Source organism: Akanthomyces muscarius, chromosome 4 (assembly GCF_028009165.1).
Source record: "Akanthomyces muscarius strain Ve6 chromosome 4, whole genome shotgun sequence".
NCBI classification, from domain to species: Eukaryota; Fungi; Ascomycota; class Sordariomycetes; order Hypocreales; family Cordycipitaceae; genus Akanthomyces; species Akanthomyces muscarius.
Window position 1 is genome coordinate 1,738,570 of NC_079244.1, and position 15,651 is coordinate 1,754,220.

At 52.5% G+C, this 15,651-nt stretch overlaps 7 protein-coding genes across 7 annotated transcripts; 6 read left to right on the top strand and 1 right to left on the bottom strand.

The window, feature by feature from the left end:
• Positions 1-230: 230 nt before the first annotated feature.
• LMH87_011245 (uncharacterized protein) lies at positions 231-525 on the top strand (the record flags this gene model as incomplete). The annotated part of the gene is made up of 2 exons (XM_056200354.1): positions 231-298; positions 363-525. The coding sequence occupies 2 exons, from the start codon at positions 231-233 to the stop codon at positions 523-525; spliced, it is 231 nt and encodes a 76-aa protein (XP_056052211.1).
• A 236-nt stretch (positions 526-761) lies between these two features.
• Positions 762-1,717, top strand: LMH87_011246 (uncharacterized protein; the record flags this gene model as incomplete). The annotated part of the gene is made up of 2 exons (XM_056200355.1): positions 762-1,190; positions 1,247-1,717. 2 exons carry the CDS (start codon positions 762-764, stop codon positions 1,715-1,717), a joined length of 900 nt encoding a protein of 299 aa, XP_056052212.1.
• A 178-nt stretch (positions 1,718-1,895) lies between these two features.
• LMH87_011247 (uncharacterized protein) lies at positions 1,896-3,581 on the bottom strand (the record flags this gene model as incomplete). Its single annotated transcript, XM_056200356.1, has 4 exons — positions 1,896-2,679; positions 2,728-3,337; positions 3,396-3,513; positions 3,561-3,581. 4 exons carry the CDS (start codon positions 3,579-3,581, stop codon positions 1,896-1,898), a joined length of 1,533 nt encoding a protein of 510 aa, XP_056052213.1.
• Positions 3,582-3,832: 251 nt separating this feature from the next.
• Positions 3,833-5,424, top strand: LMH87_011248 (uncharacterized protein; the record flags this gene model as incomplete). Its single annotated transcript, XM_056200357.1, has 4 exons — positions 3,833-4,018; positions 4,084-4,408; positions 4,716-4,729; positions 4,786-5,424. 4 exons carry the CDS (start codon positions 3,833-3,835, stop codon positions 5,422-5,424), a joined length of 1,164 nt encoding a protein of 387 aa, XP_056052214.1.
• Positions 5,425-9,114: 3,690 nt separating this feature from the next.
• On the top strand, positions 9,115-10,001 carry LMH87_011249 (uncharacterized protein; the record flags this gene model as incomplete). The annotated part of the gene is made up of 4 exons (XM_056200358.1): positions 9,115-9,163; positions 9,266-9,396; positions 9,844-9,885; positions 9,981-10,001. The coding sequence occupies 4 exons, from the start codon at positions 9,115-9,117 to the stop codon at positions 9,999-10,001; spliced, it is 243 nt and encodes an 80-aa protein (XP_056052215.1).
• A 167-nt stretch (positions 10,002-10,168) lies between these two features.
• Positions 10,169-11,614, top strand: LMH87_011250 (uncharacterized protein; the record flags this gene model as incomplete). The annotated part of the gene is made up of 3 exons (XM_056200360.1): positions 10,169-10,176; positions 10,687-10,912; positions 11,582-11,614. 3 exons carry the CDS (start codon positions 10,169-10,171, stop codon positions 11,612-11,614), a joined length of 267 nt encoding a protein of 88 aa, XP_056052216.1.
• Positions 11,615-11,870: 256 nt separating this feature from the next.
• On the top strand, positions 11,871-14,203 carry LMH87_011251 (uncharacterized protein; the record flags this gene model as incomplete). The annotated part of the gene is made up of 6 exons (XM_056200361.1): positions 11,871-12,097; positions 12,151-13,107; positions 13,177-13,446; positions 13,504-13,689; positions 13,905-13,958; positions 14,014-14,203. The coding sequence occupies 6 exons, from the start codon at positions 11,871-11,873 to the stop codon at positions 14,201-14,203; spliced, it is 1,884 nt and encodes a 627-aa protein (XP_056052217.1).
• Positions 14,204-15,651: the final 1,448 nt, after the last annotated feature.

A 15,651-nucleotide genomic window follows, 5' to 3' on the forward strand; every position in this document is an offset into this window, starting at 1 on the left:
ACAAGGCGGCCTATTGTTTTTATCGCAGGTATTCTTTTACACACAGTCTCGAATAGAATGCGTACTGGAGGCCATATCTGAGGAGTGACTGATGGTGACACTTGCCAGCTGCCGGATCACTGCGTAATGTGCGACGCATCAAACGCGCGCCGCGCACATTGTAAACACAGCTGTTTCTTCGCAGCAGTTTTTCTTTCTTCATCATCACACAACAAACATCACAACCAAAGATGTTTTGCCGTAACTGGTGCGGTCTTCCTCGCGAGGTACACTTTCCGTCTGGATTAAAGGAGCTTGGGTAAGTTGGCAGGACTCTGCGCGCGACTCTGAGCGAGTATTGATCCTTACTGAACTCTGCACAGCTATTTTGTCAACGCTGAGGACGAAGTCCGCTCCATTGCCAACCCAGACTACTACTTCAACTATTTCCTGAGCAAAAACTCGCGAGTGAATCATCGCCAACGGGTCCAATTTGACGGTGTGCCCACGCCTGGGGAACGCGAACATATGAGGAAGCCAAGCTGATTTTCGTAGCCGCTGTTCAAAGCATCATCCACGAACGACTTGAGACTCTCGGTCTACGAAAAACCCAGCTTCATCCAGTCGAGCCAGTATCCGACGCCAAACATGTCAACATCTTCATCTCGAATAATCTCGCAGATGCCGAGCGCATCATCGTCATTTTTGGAGAATGTGCCAAGGAGCTCGGCTTGGTTGCTAGTAGAATCGCCGGCGGTCCTGGAGGCATCGAAAAGGGAAGCATGGCTGGGGTGGTCAAGGCCATACAGCGCAGAAAGTCGACAGGTATTATCCTCGCCAACATGGGCGAGTCATACTGGTCCCCAGAACACAAGCGGGCCATTACTGTGGTGGACAGCAGGGCTCTATCGATGCCCAGCCTGGTGCATATGGGCGTTCAATATCATCCGCAAGTCAACGACATTCCAGGCTCCGAGAGCCCCTTGTGTCATGCGCGGACTGTTCTGAGCACAATCGTTGCCAAGAACGCGAACAAGAATGCCAAGATCAACATTATTGCCGCAGGAGATAGCTGCGAGGTCATCGCTTCTCTCCTGGACGAGGAGAAGACCTGGGCAGAATGGGGTCCATCTCTTCAGGGCGCCTTGTTCTTCTGCCCTGCATTCTACCTTGATACAAAGCAGGCAGGCCTGAAAGATTTCCTTGCAAAGGTGAGAATAACTCGCTGGACTGACATGGTCCATTTTACTAATATTACGAGAACTAGAAATCAAGAGGCTATTCAACTTCGGAGAAACCTCTCGGCACACCTCTGTCCGGTCCGGAGGGCAACTCCACAGAACGGATACCGCCGCTTGGCTTCCCTTGCTACTCTACTGGAGAGCAAAGTCTCGACGAGCTTTGTGTCATTAGCGCACTGGAGCATGGACTGTCTTACCTTGACGAGGTGGCAAACATACCGGATTACGAAAACCCGGCCGTCACCATTGTCGAACGTGCAACGGCCGAGGAGGCGGTAAACGCGTGGGATGAGCTCTCTCCAGACCAGAAGCCGATGATCAGTGCTATGGACGAGAATCAGCTACAGGAGCAGGTGAAGAATATTCGCAGAATGAGATATTTTGCGAAGACTGGGCATGTCCCCGACAGTGATGATGAATTTGACATGAAGGACGAGGCGGCCGGGAGTAGTCTGCCAGTTCAGCCTTGGGAGGAAGCGTCTCCGAGACTTACTTGAATTATATGCCCCGAGCAGAGGTTCGGTTTCTAGTTTGATTGCTTTTTTTGCTTGCTTGTTATAGAATTTGCTATGGTAGAAGGTATCACGTAAAAATACAGTCTTGTCTTTGCAATTACCAAAGAACAAAGTAAATACAGTGTAGTGCTCTGGTCCAGCTCTCCCCAGTCCCGATCCTCTAGGCCTTGAACCAGTTTGTGATAAAGTCTCTCGGAGGCGCCACATCCTCCATAATCTCCTTGGTGCGGCGCACCCTCTCCTGCACGACCGCTTCCTCGGCCGCCCACCTGCCCTCGGGCTCCTTTGCGCCGCTCCAAAACGTAAACAGGCCAGGGCTGCTGGCAGCGCCGCTCTCCTCTTTGGCCTTTTCCGCCTTGGCGAGCCTGGCCACCATGGTGTGCCAGTTTTCGAGGCCAGCGCCCAGGCACTCGCGGCAGAGCTTCTTGGTGCCCTTGGAGTCGGGGCCGACGCCGAGCGAGCGAAGCTGCTCCTCTGCGAGATCCACGCCGTCTCTCGTCCACGAGAGGCCGTCGTTCTTGGACGACGTGGCGTAGAGGATCTCGCCAATGTAGATTTGCAGCGAGGCTTCCTGGCACCGCTCCTCGGCGCTGCGCCAAGGGGGCTGCGTGCCGTCGGGGGGTGGCAGCGGGTAGGCTGGAGGCTTGACAAGATCTAGGATTCTCTGGTACACCGGTGCGCTGCTGGGCCGGCTGCGGCTGCGCGGCTCCTGCGGCCGCTCATCTGAGAGTTCGCGGCGAGCCTTGAGGAGCGAAATGTACATTGGCAGCGCGCCAGAAATGTCACCGGTGCGGGCTTTCGAGTTTGCAATCGACGTCAGAGCATCGATTAGATTGAGAGATGGGGGTCCGGACTTGTCCCTCAGGACAAATGTTTTGCTGTCGTGTGGCAGCTTGGCAGCGTCGATGCCCTTTGTGGCCTCGCTGAGGGCAAGCTGGTGCAAGCTGTGCGCCGCTTCAGCCTGGCCCTTGTATTCCATGAAGCTCGCATACTCCAAAGTTGCCTCGAGGCGCTGTCGCTCAGTGAAGCCCTTGGTAGCCAGGATTTTCATGTACCATCTATCGGCGGTGGGGAATGCGTTTACGCAGTTCTCTTCTAGAGGTGCGTGGGCCGCTCCCGGGGGAATCGGCACCGGGTTGGGATTTGAAGGCCCAATCATGAACCTGGCGGGAGAGACCATGTTCCGCGTGACGTCGAGGACCCAGCCATCTACATGCTCTGCCGTCTTGGCCGCCGTCATCATAGCCTCAAAGTAGCCGCGGCGCCACTCCTCCGATTTCGCGGTGATGTCGTAGGGGACGAATTCGATCGGATCTTCGAGCTCGGGATCGGTCACGTCGGAAAGGGGTACCAGGCCTGCGCCGTCCTTCTTGGGGTCGCTCAGGCGCATCAGCGCATTGCGCACTCGTCCTAGGGAGTTGGCCCATTGGATATTGCCATTCTTGGGGTTCTCTAGTTCCTTTCCATCGCGCAGGAACTTCCTCGTTATATACGTCCACTCATGTGGGGTAGGGTGCTCGCGCTCAAGTATCTCTTCCTGGACGAAGAAGAAAATCACCAGGCCCGCGGCCAACATGCCCCAAAGTGTGAAGGTGTATCGGGCTGCCAGCTTCACCTCGTGTCTGACCCAACCGCCACGTGTGGAAGTAAAGCATCGTACTGATTTCGGATTCGATGATGGTAAGCTCAAGAATGGGAGATTCGGACGCGACCGTGCCGCTGGAGATTGTGTATGTGTTGTCAAGGACCTTGCGCATAGAGCTAGTCTCGTCCAGGAGCTGGCTGTCGATTTTATTGGCAGCGCAGGTCGGCCGTGTCGCCGGACCGCGAGCCTGGGGCGCAGCATCTTCACAACAATTTACTGGCACATGCGCTTTCGAAAGAGTGCTGTGAGGGTTCTTCTGTAAATGCGCTTAGATACTCTGTTTTCTTGGAGCGTTGAAGCTGCCCAGCGCGGGATGATCTCAAATGATGACTAAGCCCATTTTTTTCTGCTTCATCACCGAACCGCCGTCGCCAGGTTAAAGCTTGGACCTCAGAGAAGCCGGAGAAAAAATGGTAGATTTTTTTTAGAATTCGAGTTATGATGTCTCAATAATGAGCGGATATATCTCAAACCTCATCTCTACGCCCAGGGGGCAGCTTATTACCACGGCTGTCTTTTCTGGAGCGGCCGTCGCAACACTCATTTTTGGATACCAGGCCCTGGAGAGGGAGGAGCGGCTTTCTGCGCTCAAGAATTCGATTCCGTCAATTAACGACGGCAAGCATCATACGAGCAAGGTAGGCCAAAATTCGGGGACCTTGTCACGGAATTACGTGGTCAATCGCTTACACGAACTGCACAGCTGAACAGCTTTGGAGCCTCAAATGAAAACACAGAGGACAAGGAAGATGCCCGAAACCTGGCTCTTGCACAGCGCGCGCAGGCGGGCGACTTTGACGAGGAGCTTATTCTAGAACAGCTCGCCCGCAATCAAGTTTTCCTCACCCCTGAGGGTTTGGACAAGCTACGCAAATCTTTTGTTGTAGTAGTTGGATGCGGCGGTGTCGGATCTCACTGCACCGCTTCGCTTGCCAGATCAGGCGTCTCCAGATTGCGCCTCATTGATTTTGATCAAGTCACTCTCTCCTCTCTCAACCGCCATTCCGTTGCTACACTAGCGGACGTAGGCACGTCAAAAGTTCACTGCTTGCAGAGACGGCTGATGGCCATTACACCATGGACGCATTTTGATTTGCGGCAACAAAAGTTTGACGGCGATGTGGCAGCTGAGCTTCTGGGCCCTTGGCAAGACGGGCAGAAACCTGATTTCATCATCGATGCCATTGACAACGTTGAAACCAAGGTTGCCCTCCTCAAGTACTGCCACGACAACAAACTACCTGTCATAAGCTCCATGGGCGCCGGCTGCAAAGCCGACCCTACGAAGATTATTATTGGCGATATTGGAAACAGCACTGACGACGGCCTTTCTAGAGCCACGAGAAGGCGTCTCAAGCTCCTCGGCATTACAAAGGGCATCCCCGTCGTCTATTCCACCGAGCAGTCGGGCGAAGGCAAGGCTGAGCTGTTGCCACTTGACCAAGCCGAATTCGAAAAGGGGTCTGTAGGTGATCTTGGAGTGATGCCCAACTTTCGCGTGCGCATCCTTCCCGTGTTGGGCACCATGCCCGCTATCTTTGGCATGACGGCCGCCAACCACGTCATTCTGAGCATCACCGGCTACCCCGTCGACTATGCGCCCGCCAAGGGCCGCGACAAGATGTATGACGGCATCGTCAACTACGTCCAGAGCACCGAGGAGAAGCTGGCGCGGCTCTTTGCGCCCGACCTGATCGGGCTGCGATCACCCATCACGGCCGGCGACGTGGCCTTTCTGACGGAAGAGCTGTACCGCGCCCGAAGCGTCGTCACCGGCATCCCTACCCGCCTCACGCTCATTCGCTGGCGCCGGCCGCAGGGGATCAATGTGTCCGTCATCGGCGAAGGCACCAGCGAGGAGCAAAAGTGCTCGACCATCCGGCTGCGTGACCTGGTCTGTATGACAAAGGACGAGGCGGTCCGCCACGAAAAGCAAATCTTCAAGGTGGGGGTCCCGCTGGAGGACTTGTACGATGCCGAGACCATTGCCCGCGTTGAGAGGAAGATGGCGCAGGCGGCAGAGTACGAAAAGCACCGGTGGTGAAAAATGGGAAGACAGCCGAAAGGCATTTGCCGATGGGAGGAAGAGGGCGGTGTAATTCTCGGAGGCGTGGGATGGATTTCCCTAATGCCCAATATATCATGTACAAGTGTAAACTAGAAAAACTGCAGACGGGGAAGCTGCATGCAGCCTTTAGATATGCACACCAATGGACGGTCAGATCTGGGAATCTGCCGAGAGCCTTGAAATAAGAGGAGCATCCCACGACTCGAGTCCCATGTCAGTGAGGGCCGATTGAAAACCGGTAACGGACATAGCCAATTTGACCGGTGAGGTAGTCGCATGCTTTCTGTTACACCGCCATACTTGAAATGTCAGCTTATCGTGCAGGGGTACCCGGTCACATCGCAACATGTTCCGTCGGATTGGAGCTTCCTGGCACTTGCCGGACCGGACCAGCGGGTGCCAGCCCGGATTTTGCTCGCAACTCGATAGAGTAACGTAGCGAAGATATCGGGAAATCATCTTTTTTCACATTGCATGCAGATGGCCGTGTGTGTGTGCGCGCGTCTGCGGTCTGTGCCTCGCTGTCTCAAGTCGTCGCCTTCTTGGCTTGGGTGGCGTGCGCCGGCCCATCGCAGAGTTCTCTTCTCTCCTTCTTTAGTCGACCAATGACTGAACCAGAATAAAACAGCAAAAGCACCGCCGCTAAATTTTTACAGCAGTGATGTGCTTGTCATGCATGATCGTTAGTTACGCAGACGATTTCATATCGGAGCCAAGAGCGCCAGCAGAGCAGACAAGTGAATGGCGCACCGGCATCATCTCTGTGAGGCTAAGCAGCAGTGGCCAGAGACCGAGTAGCCTTGATGTAGCTGATACAGTTTTCGTTTCCGAATTTGCTCCAACCGATTTTAGCCGTGCATGTACATGCTATATTTTGGGGTAGCTTTTGGCGGCATCTTAAGCGAGGCCCTCCCAGCCGGCGATGAAACGAGTCGCGAGCAAAGCCACAAAAATAGCACACCCTGTCCAAGAGGTCAAAATGTCAAAATAAATTCTCTTTTTAGCATTCTATACCATGCATTGCTCTAATTCAAACACTGTTGCTACGTCATAAACATTACTCCAAGTGTTGGGCACGAGTGCCTTGTTAGTGTCTGTCTGTCGGGCACCACTCAAGCCATGGCCGATGTAAGCCAAGGCTTCCCATCGTATAATTTTTCTTCTTCATTGCTTTGCTAATGCTCATCTATTTGAGTCCTCTCCCGCAGTAGTGGCAAACCTTGCAACATCAGCCGCTGCGCGCTACAGGTCACCTGCTCATCTGCTGATTACCACGTTGTTCCTTGGTCAAGTAAACAAGCCTGGCCGGCCAATACGACCAAAAACGATATCTAGAGACCAGGTTCGGATTTTTCCAAAGTGATTAATCATTTCTCTAGTTTGCCTTTTGCCTGATTCTCCGTAGACACCCATGAAAAGACTCGTTGAATGGCTGCTCGTGGCCAGGAGGGAGTTCTTTTTGCACCCCTCCATCCAACTCTCGTCAAGGCGGGCTCCGGCAGATTTACTTGCCTTTTATGGCAAACTTGCCCCATTCCAGGCAAAGCCATCATGTTGTTCATTTGCGAACCGCAAGCTGATGCCCTGAACGGGTTGTTGTGGTGGCGATGACGCCCGCGTGATCCTCAACAGTCTTAGGAAAACGCCCTGTTGCCCGGATATCTTGGTCCTACCTACGTGCATGATCTGTGGCTATAAAGATGTGCATTGTCTCACGGTCCTGTACCCAAACCAGTAGATTGGCTGCATTGCTCTCAAGCGGTTAGAGAGGCCACCGAGGGTGATACAGTTGTGCCAGTCACACAGCTCCCAGCCCTCTGGATACGCGACAGGGCTTTGCAAGGTCATTTCTTCCGAGGATTCAGTCAGATCGACCAGTAAGCTGAGTGACCAGGCTTGCCGCCTGGTGTAATGAGGGGCCAGGGAAGTTGCTGCGTCTGCGAATGTGAGTGGGATGATCTATCCCGTGTGATGCAGGGGCCGTTCCACCAATGACTGCCTAGTAGCCGTACATTGTTGGGATCAAGAGGTTACAAGGGTTTAATTAGCGCTGTCGAAGGTGTTGTGTGACACAACAGCTGTAGAAGAAGGCAGAAGGCCACGCGCCGGACAGACGTGTCGAGACGCGTTCTCTGCGGCCCTGCTCAAGTGCCCGAGTAGTGCAGAATACATGTGCCAATCATGTATTGGATGAGACTGATGAAGAAATGCAACGTGTACATGTATGATGAGGCGATTTGCTGCGCATTTACTGTCGTGTATCGTCGGGGCCTGGCTCCCGGAATGGGCTAGTCGAAACGACGAGAATAAAAGCGCGAGAAGGCATTGAACACCAATGAAGACATAACACATGTACCTTTCATCTAAGAAAATCCCGAAGTTTATTCCAATCCAAACTTTAGTCATAAACGTGTAATGGGGCGCTGCCATTGTGCCATTCTACCGGCCCGAGTGGGTGACAAAAAATGACGCCGCTCTAGGTAGGACATAGAAGTAGTGACTGAACGTTGCTACTTCTTTTTATCTTTTGTTCCCTATGAATGTTTCATTCTTTTTTGCTAATTATTTTCTGTTTTCTCACCTTCGTTTATTCCTCTTATTCTCCTGATTCTTCCGAGCTTGCTTACTTTTTTTACTTTCTCTCCTTCCTCTAATGGCCACCGGCGTCTTTTTTTTACTTGCGCCTTGCGACCCTCGCTTGATTGGCCCTGAGGCTGCGCTTTGGCCAAGGCCGCGGGCGTCGATATTGCTCTGCCTGATATAGAGCAGCAGCCAATATAGAATTTCAATATTCTCGCGATTCATGTAGATGCGTTGCTGGGCAATTTGCCATTACTGTGACTGCTTGCAGCTCCTCAGCCAAGGTGTGGTGTCGTCGCGTAAGCCGTAGCTGGAAGGCGATAGTCGCAAGAGCTGAATCCATGCAACCCTTTTCTGGAAGGAAAATCTTCGTCATTGCCATTTCGCCCCCCCGCCTCATCCGAGATGCGCGGACATTGGCAAGTCAGACCACATGAGGCAGGTCTTATGTTGACCAAGGCCAGGAAAGCGCCCGCTCCCCTCCCCAAAATCGATCACGCGATTCCCGCAGCCTTTATTGTATCACGGACAGAGGCTCTTCTACCTGTCTCTAGTTTCTATTTTTTTTCTCTTTCACTCGTTCACTACTTATTCTGGTTCGAGGAAGTTGTAGTAGTAGCTGGCTAAGACTACACTGACTTGAGGAAACGGCCGGGGTATGTGGTATGCCAGACAGTGGGAGGAAAGAGACAACTAAAAAATAAAAATAAAGCCTATACTGCGTCAAAATTTGAACATGCGGATAAGAACCAGCATGCCCCTAGCAACGGAAGACATGCAGCAGGCTTGCCTATGTGTGTGGTGCGTTCCGCCCGCTATGCATCTGCCAATGGGCGAATCCGATGAAAAGGGTTCTCGTCAGCGGCGGTTTGTCATCTGCATGGCATACTGAGAGCATGTGTATGCAACTTAGTAGATACAGATGCTGTATAATATTAAACAGGTTTATTCCCACTCGGGCAGTATCAGCCCGCGAAGGCGTTCGTGAAGCTTGGTGGGCGTAAATGGTTGTTCTTGCAAAAGGCAGACCAGGAAAAGCAAGGCGAGCCTTGTTGTATTTATGTGTTGGGAGATGAGATGCTACATATGGAACTCCTCATGGTTGACGTATATAAGAAGCAGGTGTTTCCGGCCCGTGAATAGACGGAACAGGATAGCAGTCGAAGTTGTCTTACTTGTGTCAATATATTACCTTTTTTTTTAACAAGAAGTCGAAGCTGTTGAATCTTTTCCAAAGATATTCATATTGCAAAGAAGTGGTCGGGAAATTGTCCTCGGTGTGTCGGTACCGTGGGCCTACTTTTCAACATCGCCATTACCATCATCAGCATCCTCAGGTTCATCAGCACCCACATTGTTTACTATTTTGTGAGTTTTTTTTTCTCTTTCTTTTTTTTTTCAGAATTGCTGGTGCACGATTATTGTTGGGCTCCCCTTTGCTTCCCTGCAGTTGGTGAGCATCACGGACAATTTCGGGTGCCCGCGAGGCCCCGAAGGTGGGAAACTCCGAGGTTGGACGGGCGCCTTTGCGAACCAGTTGCGGAGGGGAGCAAGCCACAGATGCCAATTCACTAGTGGAAGCGCTGGAGACGCTGCAAGCCAAGCTTCTTTGGGGGGAGGCTCTTGGTGGGTTCAGCGCTCCGCCAGCCCTGGCCAGCCGTCCGTCCGTCCGTCGGTCCCCTGTGGCTCGCTCAGCGCTGCCCACCGTGCCTGCGTGCTGGGAACGGCACCCAGGTCACGCCCCTGCCCCTGCATGGCTCATGCAACGGCCCATCTGCCGCCTGAACATGCTAATTAATTTTTTTTGGAGTCCAGGAGGATTGGCCATTGTCATCACAATTGCGATACCCGTTCCCAGTAAGCACAAAAGAAAAACGTCAAGGCGCTTCCCGAGTCCGGGCAGCATGGCCGCCTTGTGGTTCGCGCTTCGCTAACACGGTCCATCCTGCCAGCCCTCGCTGTGGGCTACCTAGCTACCTATAGATCTCATCTAACACGACGCCCCCCCATCGGTTAAACGAACCGTTTCCCCTGCCCTGGAGCCGCAAAATTGGCCTGAAAAGGGTAAGTAGATGACAAGAGGGCTGTTTCTCATTTCTCCCATTTCAAATTCATTGATTCACAATTCATCGTGCAACCCATGCCGTGGTTCGCTCGCATGGCAGCGAGGTGTGGTGTTGTGTTGGCCCGCCTGGCCTGGCTCCGTGCAGGCGTGGTTCAGTGGGCCAACAGGCCCGGCCTCGAGCTGTCTTTGGCGACCCTTGCTTGCCTTGGGCATGCCGTCTACCAGCAAGCGGAGCTACAGGCCACAGCACCTACCTACCTACCTACCTACCACAGGCCACACCCGCTGCGCAAAGACACCCCCTCCCCTGTATTACAGCGGCAGAGCTGCCATACACCTGGTTGGCTGGCGGTGGCTGTCGCGTCGCCGCTTTTATCTTTTGTCTCTCCCAGGCTTCATCGTCTCAGCCACCACACACACACACGTCTTGAGCACACACTCTCACAAACACACGACAGTCTCTCTCCCACCACGCATCACAATCACAAGACGTCTTGTATACAGGACGCCTTTTGCACATCGCACTCAATCAGGCCCCAGCCTCGTCCATTGTTTGCTTCTCAATAACATCCATTGACCGCCTCGCGCTGCAGGTACATCAACCCTCTGCACCCCTCTCCTCCCTGCGCCAGCAGTCGCCAACAGCTCCGAGTCGTCCCCCTCGTCCTCTATTGGTTCGCTCGCGCCATCTTTTGCTACGTCGTCTTGCCTGTGTGGTCAACTTCCCGTCTGAGCGGCCTCTCTGCCACACCACATATCCGAAAGAATCTCGCCATCTGCAACGGCTTGCTGCTTCTGGCCCAGCCCCATCCCACATTCGTATGTATATCCTGCTTACATCGGATTCTCACACCCTGCATTCTTCTCTCTCGATATTCTAGTGCTTTTCCTATTACATTTGCCCTCCTTCACCTTTGTCTCTTACAGGAGCCTTCCTGTCTCGTGCAACCTTGTTCGCCACACCACTCTCCCTCTTCTGTTCTCGTATTTCACTTCTCGTGTTGCTCTTGAATAGTGGCCGCGCCATGGTCGTGTCCACCTGCATTGCAGCCTGACGCTGCCATTCGAGGAATCAAGTATACAATTTGGCTCTGAATGCTGGTTGGCCCGCTGCCAGGGCTGTTTGTTAGGCCACAGTGCCCCAGTCTGGCAGCTCACCAGGATACTGGTACTACTGGTGTCCACAGTGGCCATTGCCTCTCCTGTCATGGCACCAGTCGAGAGCCGTCTACCCAGTAACCTGTACTGGTATACATTATTATTAGGTACTCTCGTGGCGCAAACTCAGTCCCAGTTGCAGACGCAGTTTCTGTCTCGCTTCTGCCTGGCTTTTCAGAGCCGCAAAAAAAGGCGTCGGTGGCGCGATGCGTGATCAGTTTCTTTCAACTTTGATTTTCACTTGATGTCTCCCTGGATTTTTACCTTGTTTTCTTTCTTGTCGCTGCTCACTACCACGCCAGGTTATAGGATATGCTGACCCGCCTCCAGCACTACGGGGATTTTCGTTCTGCGCCGCAATAAGCACCAGTGGCCGATCGGGCAACAAGCTGATTCACCTTTACCCGTTCCCGGCCTGGCTTCGTTCGCCTCGTCTCACCTCTTGATATCGACGACAACGCATGCACTCTTGCGCGTGCAGCAGCCCGCCGCCGTCTTACTTTCCGGCCAACCCGTGAATACGTAGGCTCGTCATTCCCGTCTCCGCCGAGTGGACTCGCGCTCTTGTCTCCAGTCTCTCAGCCTGTCCACTTGCGCGGCAGTTGTCGTGAAACTGGTCATGGCTGAATTTCAAAAACGCTGGGTCACTCACCTTCGCAATAATTCTCGTCAGGAGCCTTCTGAGCCTAATCTCAGCTGTCCCTCCTGCGCCGAGGACATTTTGCCGGACATCGAAGCTTTTCGCGCCCATGTTCGCGCCGATGAACCCAAGCACCCGACACTCACTGGAGACGCCGACATTATCGAGGCATTTAGAAAAATGGCCATCAATCCACCCAGCCAAAGGTCAGTCCACTTTATCTCCTTCGACTCTCAGAATATGTCGCTTAAACCTTTAGATCGGGAAGCACTTCGTCCCAGTCCGCAAATGCCACAAAACAGGTAGAGGACAAGGATTTCACTACCAGTGGGAAAGGTGACCACCAGATGAAATCTGCCCAGCGGGAAGCTTCTGTCTCTTCAAAGCACAAGAAAGCGCGATCGCCATCCTCGTCTCTCGCCCCGGCTTCGTCACCTCCCACCACGCCCGGTCGCTCTCATCGCCGCAGCGGTGTTGCTAGTGATTTTGATCGTGGCGATGCAGCCAAGAACGTAACTGGCCGACAGCTTTGGAACCCACCGGATGAACCTAAGAGTCGAGGTTCCCGCGCCAAGGCTTCGACACCGAGGCGAGCAAGGCACATCAACCGCCCTTCTTCGATGGACCAGCCCGTTGTCCCTGAAGTGCACCCAGCCGATATGACCACTATCCCTGACTTCTCATTTCTCCGGCAACCCGAGACACGGCCCATCTCCAAAGAGCAGCTAGCTCAGGAAGTCACAGGCATTGAGGAAGGTCTGAGGCTGGTCGAGGCTAAGTGCATGGAACTAAGTGTTTCTCCAGAGAAGAGGATCCCGCAATCTCAAAAGCTCAGCGTAGAGCAATATCAGAAACTTATCGGCTTACATCGAACACTGCTACACGAACACCATGATTTCTTTCTCGCTTGCCAACATCCGTCAGCTAATGCAGCGCTTCGCCGCCTTCCCGCCAGGTATAACATGCCTGCGCGCATGTGGCGCTACGGCATCCAATCATTTTTGGAACTCCTTCGCAAAAGATTGCCCGACTCGCGGGAACATATGCTCACGTTTATATGTATTGCATATAGCACTATGACACTTTTATATGAGACTGTGCCTGGTTTTGTGGGAACTTGGATCGAATGTCTTGGGGATCTAAGCAGATACCGTATGGCTATTGAGGACGATGATATTCGGGATCGTGAGACTTGGACTTCCGTCTCCCGAGCTTGGTATTCAAAGGCTTCAGATCGTTCACCAGAGGTTGGGCGGCTTTATCATCATCTGGCTATTCTTGCCAGGCCCGATGCCCTACAGCAGTTATATTACTATAACAAGTCACTATGCGTCCCGGCTCCCTTCCCGAGCGCCTGGGACAGCATTATGTCGCTTTTCAAGCCAATTTTGGGAAGGACAACCTCGCTAGATTCATCCGACGGGGAGTTTGTCAGAATTCATGCCATCCTGTTTTCTGGACTTAAGCGCGAGGAACTAGAGGACTCTATGGCCGAATTTCTTAGTACTCTGGATAGGAACATCGCGGAAAGGAACAAGGACTGGCTCCATCCAGGGTAAGTGTTAACCTCTTTTTTATGCCTGCTCAAGTTAACTAACATGGTATTACCTAGCTACTATATAGCTATCTCTCTCATCTGCTCTCTTCTCGGTTACGGCGCAACTACCAACCCCCTCAAGGTAGCTCTCTTAGCCGGTGAAAAAGCTGATGCGCCTGCTACACCAGCCCTCGATCCTGCAGCTGCGAAGAATGTTATCGACGAGGCCACTGCCGCCAAAACATTTGAAACTGCAAGATCGTTTGTAATGCAAACATGCGACATTGTTTTCTGGCGCAAAGCAGATATCAACTGTCTTCCCTTTTTTCACACAATTATGGTCTTTTTATATTATTTGGCTCAGCACCCTAAAGCCATGTCACTCGTTGCGGACCATGTTCCATGGAAACGCGTCGCTGACGTACTTAACGAGGCTTATCCTGCCCTAATGTCGAAGCCGAGAATGGCGAATGCAGAGTTTCCACGGCCGCCACGCAACGAGCCTCTGCGTCCACTAGCAGAAGATTATGGTATGCGAGGGCTCGAACTTGCGAAGAACTACTTCCCTCAAGATTGGTTTTCTAGCAAAAAGATTGAAGATGATGAGAAGATGTTTGAGCCGCCCTCACTTGGAGATGAGCGACGTCAGCGCCTACTCTGGCTCGGACGCCGAATATGTAGTCTAGGGAACTGGATCGCGTGGGACGAAGGCGCGAGCCGTTTTACTGTCAGTTCGCAATTTGAACAAGACGCTGACGTGCCCGAAGAGACTTGAATCTTCCAACGCGGGCTCACTCTGCGAGCGCAGATGCGGCGACGGAGTGGGCCGAAGTCTACCAGCAATGCCACTTCCAGCACGGCGGATCTGATTTTCTGGGAAGACGATTCGAGCAGTTTGAGGGTGAACGCCGCTCTACCCTTCATTCGGCACATGCTAGTGATGCTAGCCTCCTTGTTGAGAATTGCTTCTTCCAACGCGAATTGACTGGAGATCGCAGGCACAGCAACAATGGAGGTCGAAGTCTGCCATTTGTGCCAGTGCTATGTCTAAATCGCCGACAGTGTAACTACATCGGACCAGAGGCTCATTGGGCTTTGACAAAGTCCGATACGAACAGATTACAGGATGTTCAGCAGCCCAGCTCGTGGCAAATCCTGGGGGGGAAACCTGCCTCAGATTGGATGTCAGTCATGAGGATGGCGTGACGAAATCATCTAGGGTTCAATTTTGAGTCAAGACTGCTCCAGAGACTGGTCAAAATCAAACTAGTTGTGAACGGTCTCTTTGGTCATCACTGGTTTACAGGTTGGATTCAAAAAGCGAGAATTCGACGGCATGGTACACGAAAGGCATACGATTACTTCTCAACGCATTTACACTGGCTCACTAACATTCATAGATAAGTATGTAGGTAGCTAGATAGGTATTTAGCTTTAGATAATGAAAAATGAAAAATTGTAAGAGAAACGAGGTCACGCCTTCGAATAGGTGATGCTAGTATATGGGGTCGACACAACGCCACTTGAGCAAATGAAGGTGTTTGGGTTTTTATCAGTGTTTTTCGTTTTCATCATTCGCAGTACGTTCTAATTTCCTCATTCTCTCTATGTCAATAATTACTGATAGCCACTAACCCTGCTGCTGCCGTGACGAGCTCAATTGCGGTTTCAGAGGACGGCACGCCAAAGCCGCTTTACTCTACATGCCACGTGCAACGACACCCAAGCGATGTCGCCTTCTACTGCATATTACGGCATTTGCTATCTGAATCTCCCCGTCATTCCTTTTGAATTTCCGATTCAGGACGTACAAGTGCACCAGTAGATATCGGCATGCTGTGCCACCGCACACATGATGCATATGCGTTGCTGCCTGAAGCTAAACTGCGCCCCGCGAGACTACTGTAAAACACATGACGGAAACCGCATCTTGCATGGGCTGGCCACCCACCACATACATATTTACTAGACTCAAAGTAGTTAACCCGAGGAGCTGGCAAAAAACGTCTCGAGCCTTTTTTTACAATCGGAAAGGAACCAAGAATGCTCAAAGTGGAAACGCAAAGGGCGAAACACCGAGCCAAGCCTGGTAAGTTACACAACCGGTTCGCCTGAAAGAGGCGGCGGGACAAGCGAGGAAAAAAGGCAACCAACAGCGTCATGTGACGAGAGAGGTATGCTTGTGCTTTGGAACTAAAGAGAAATGAGGACGCGAGGGGTAAA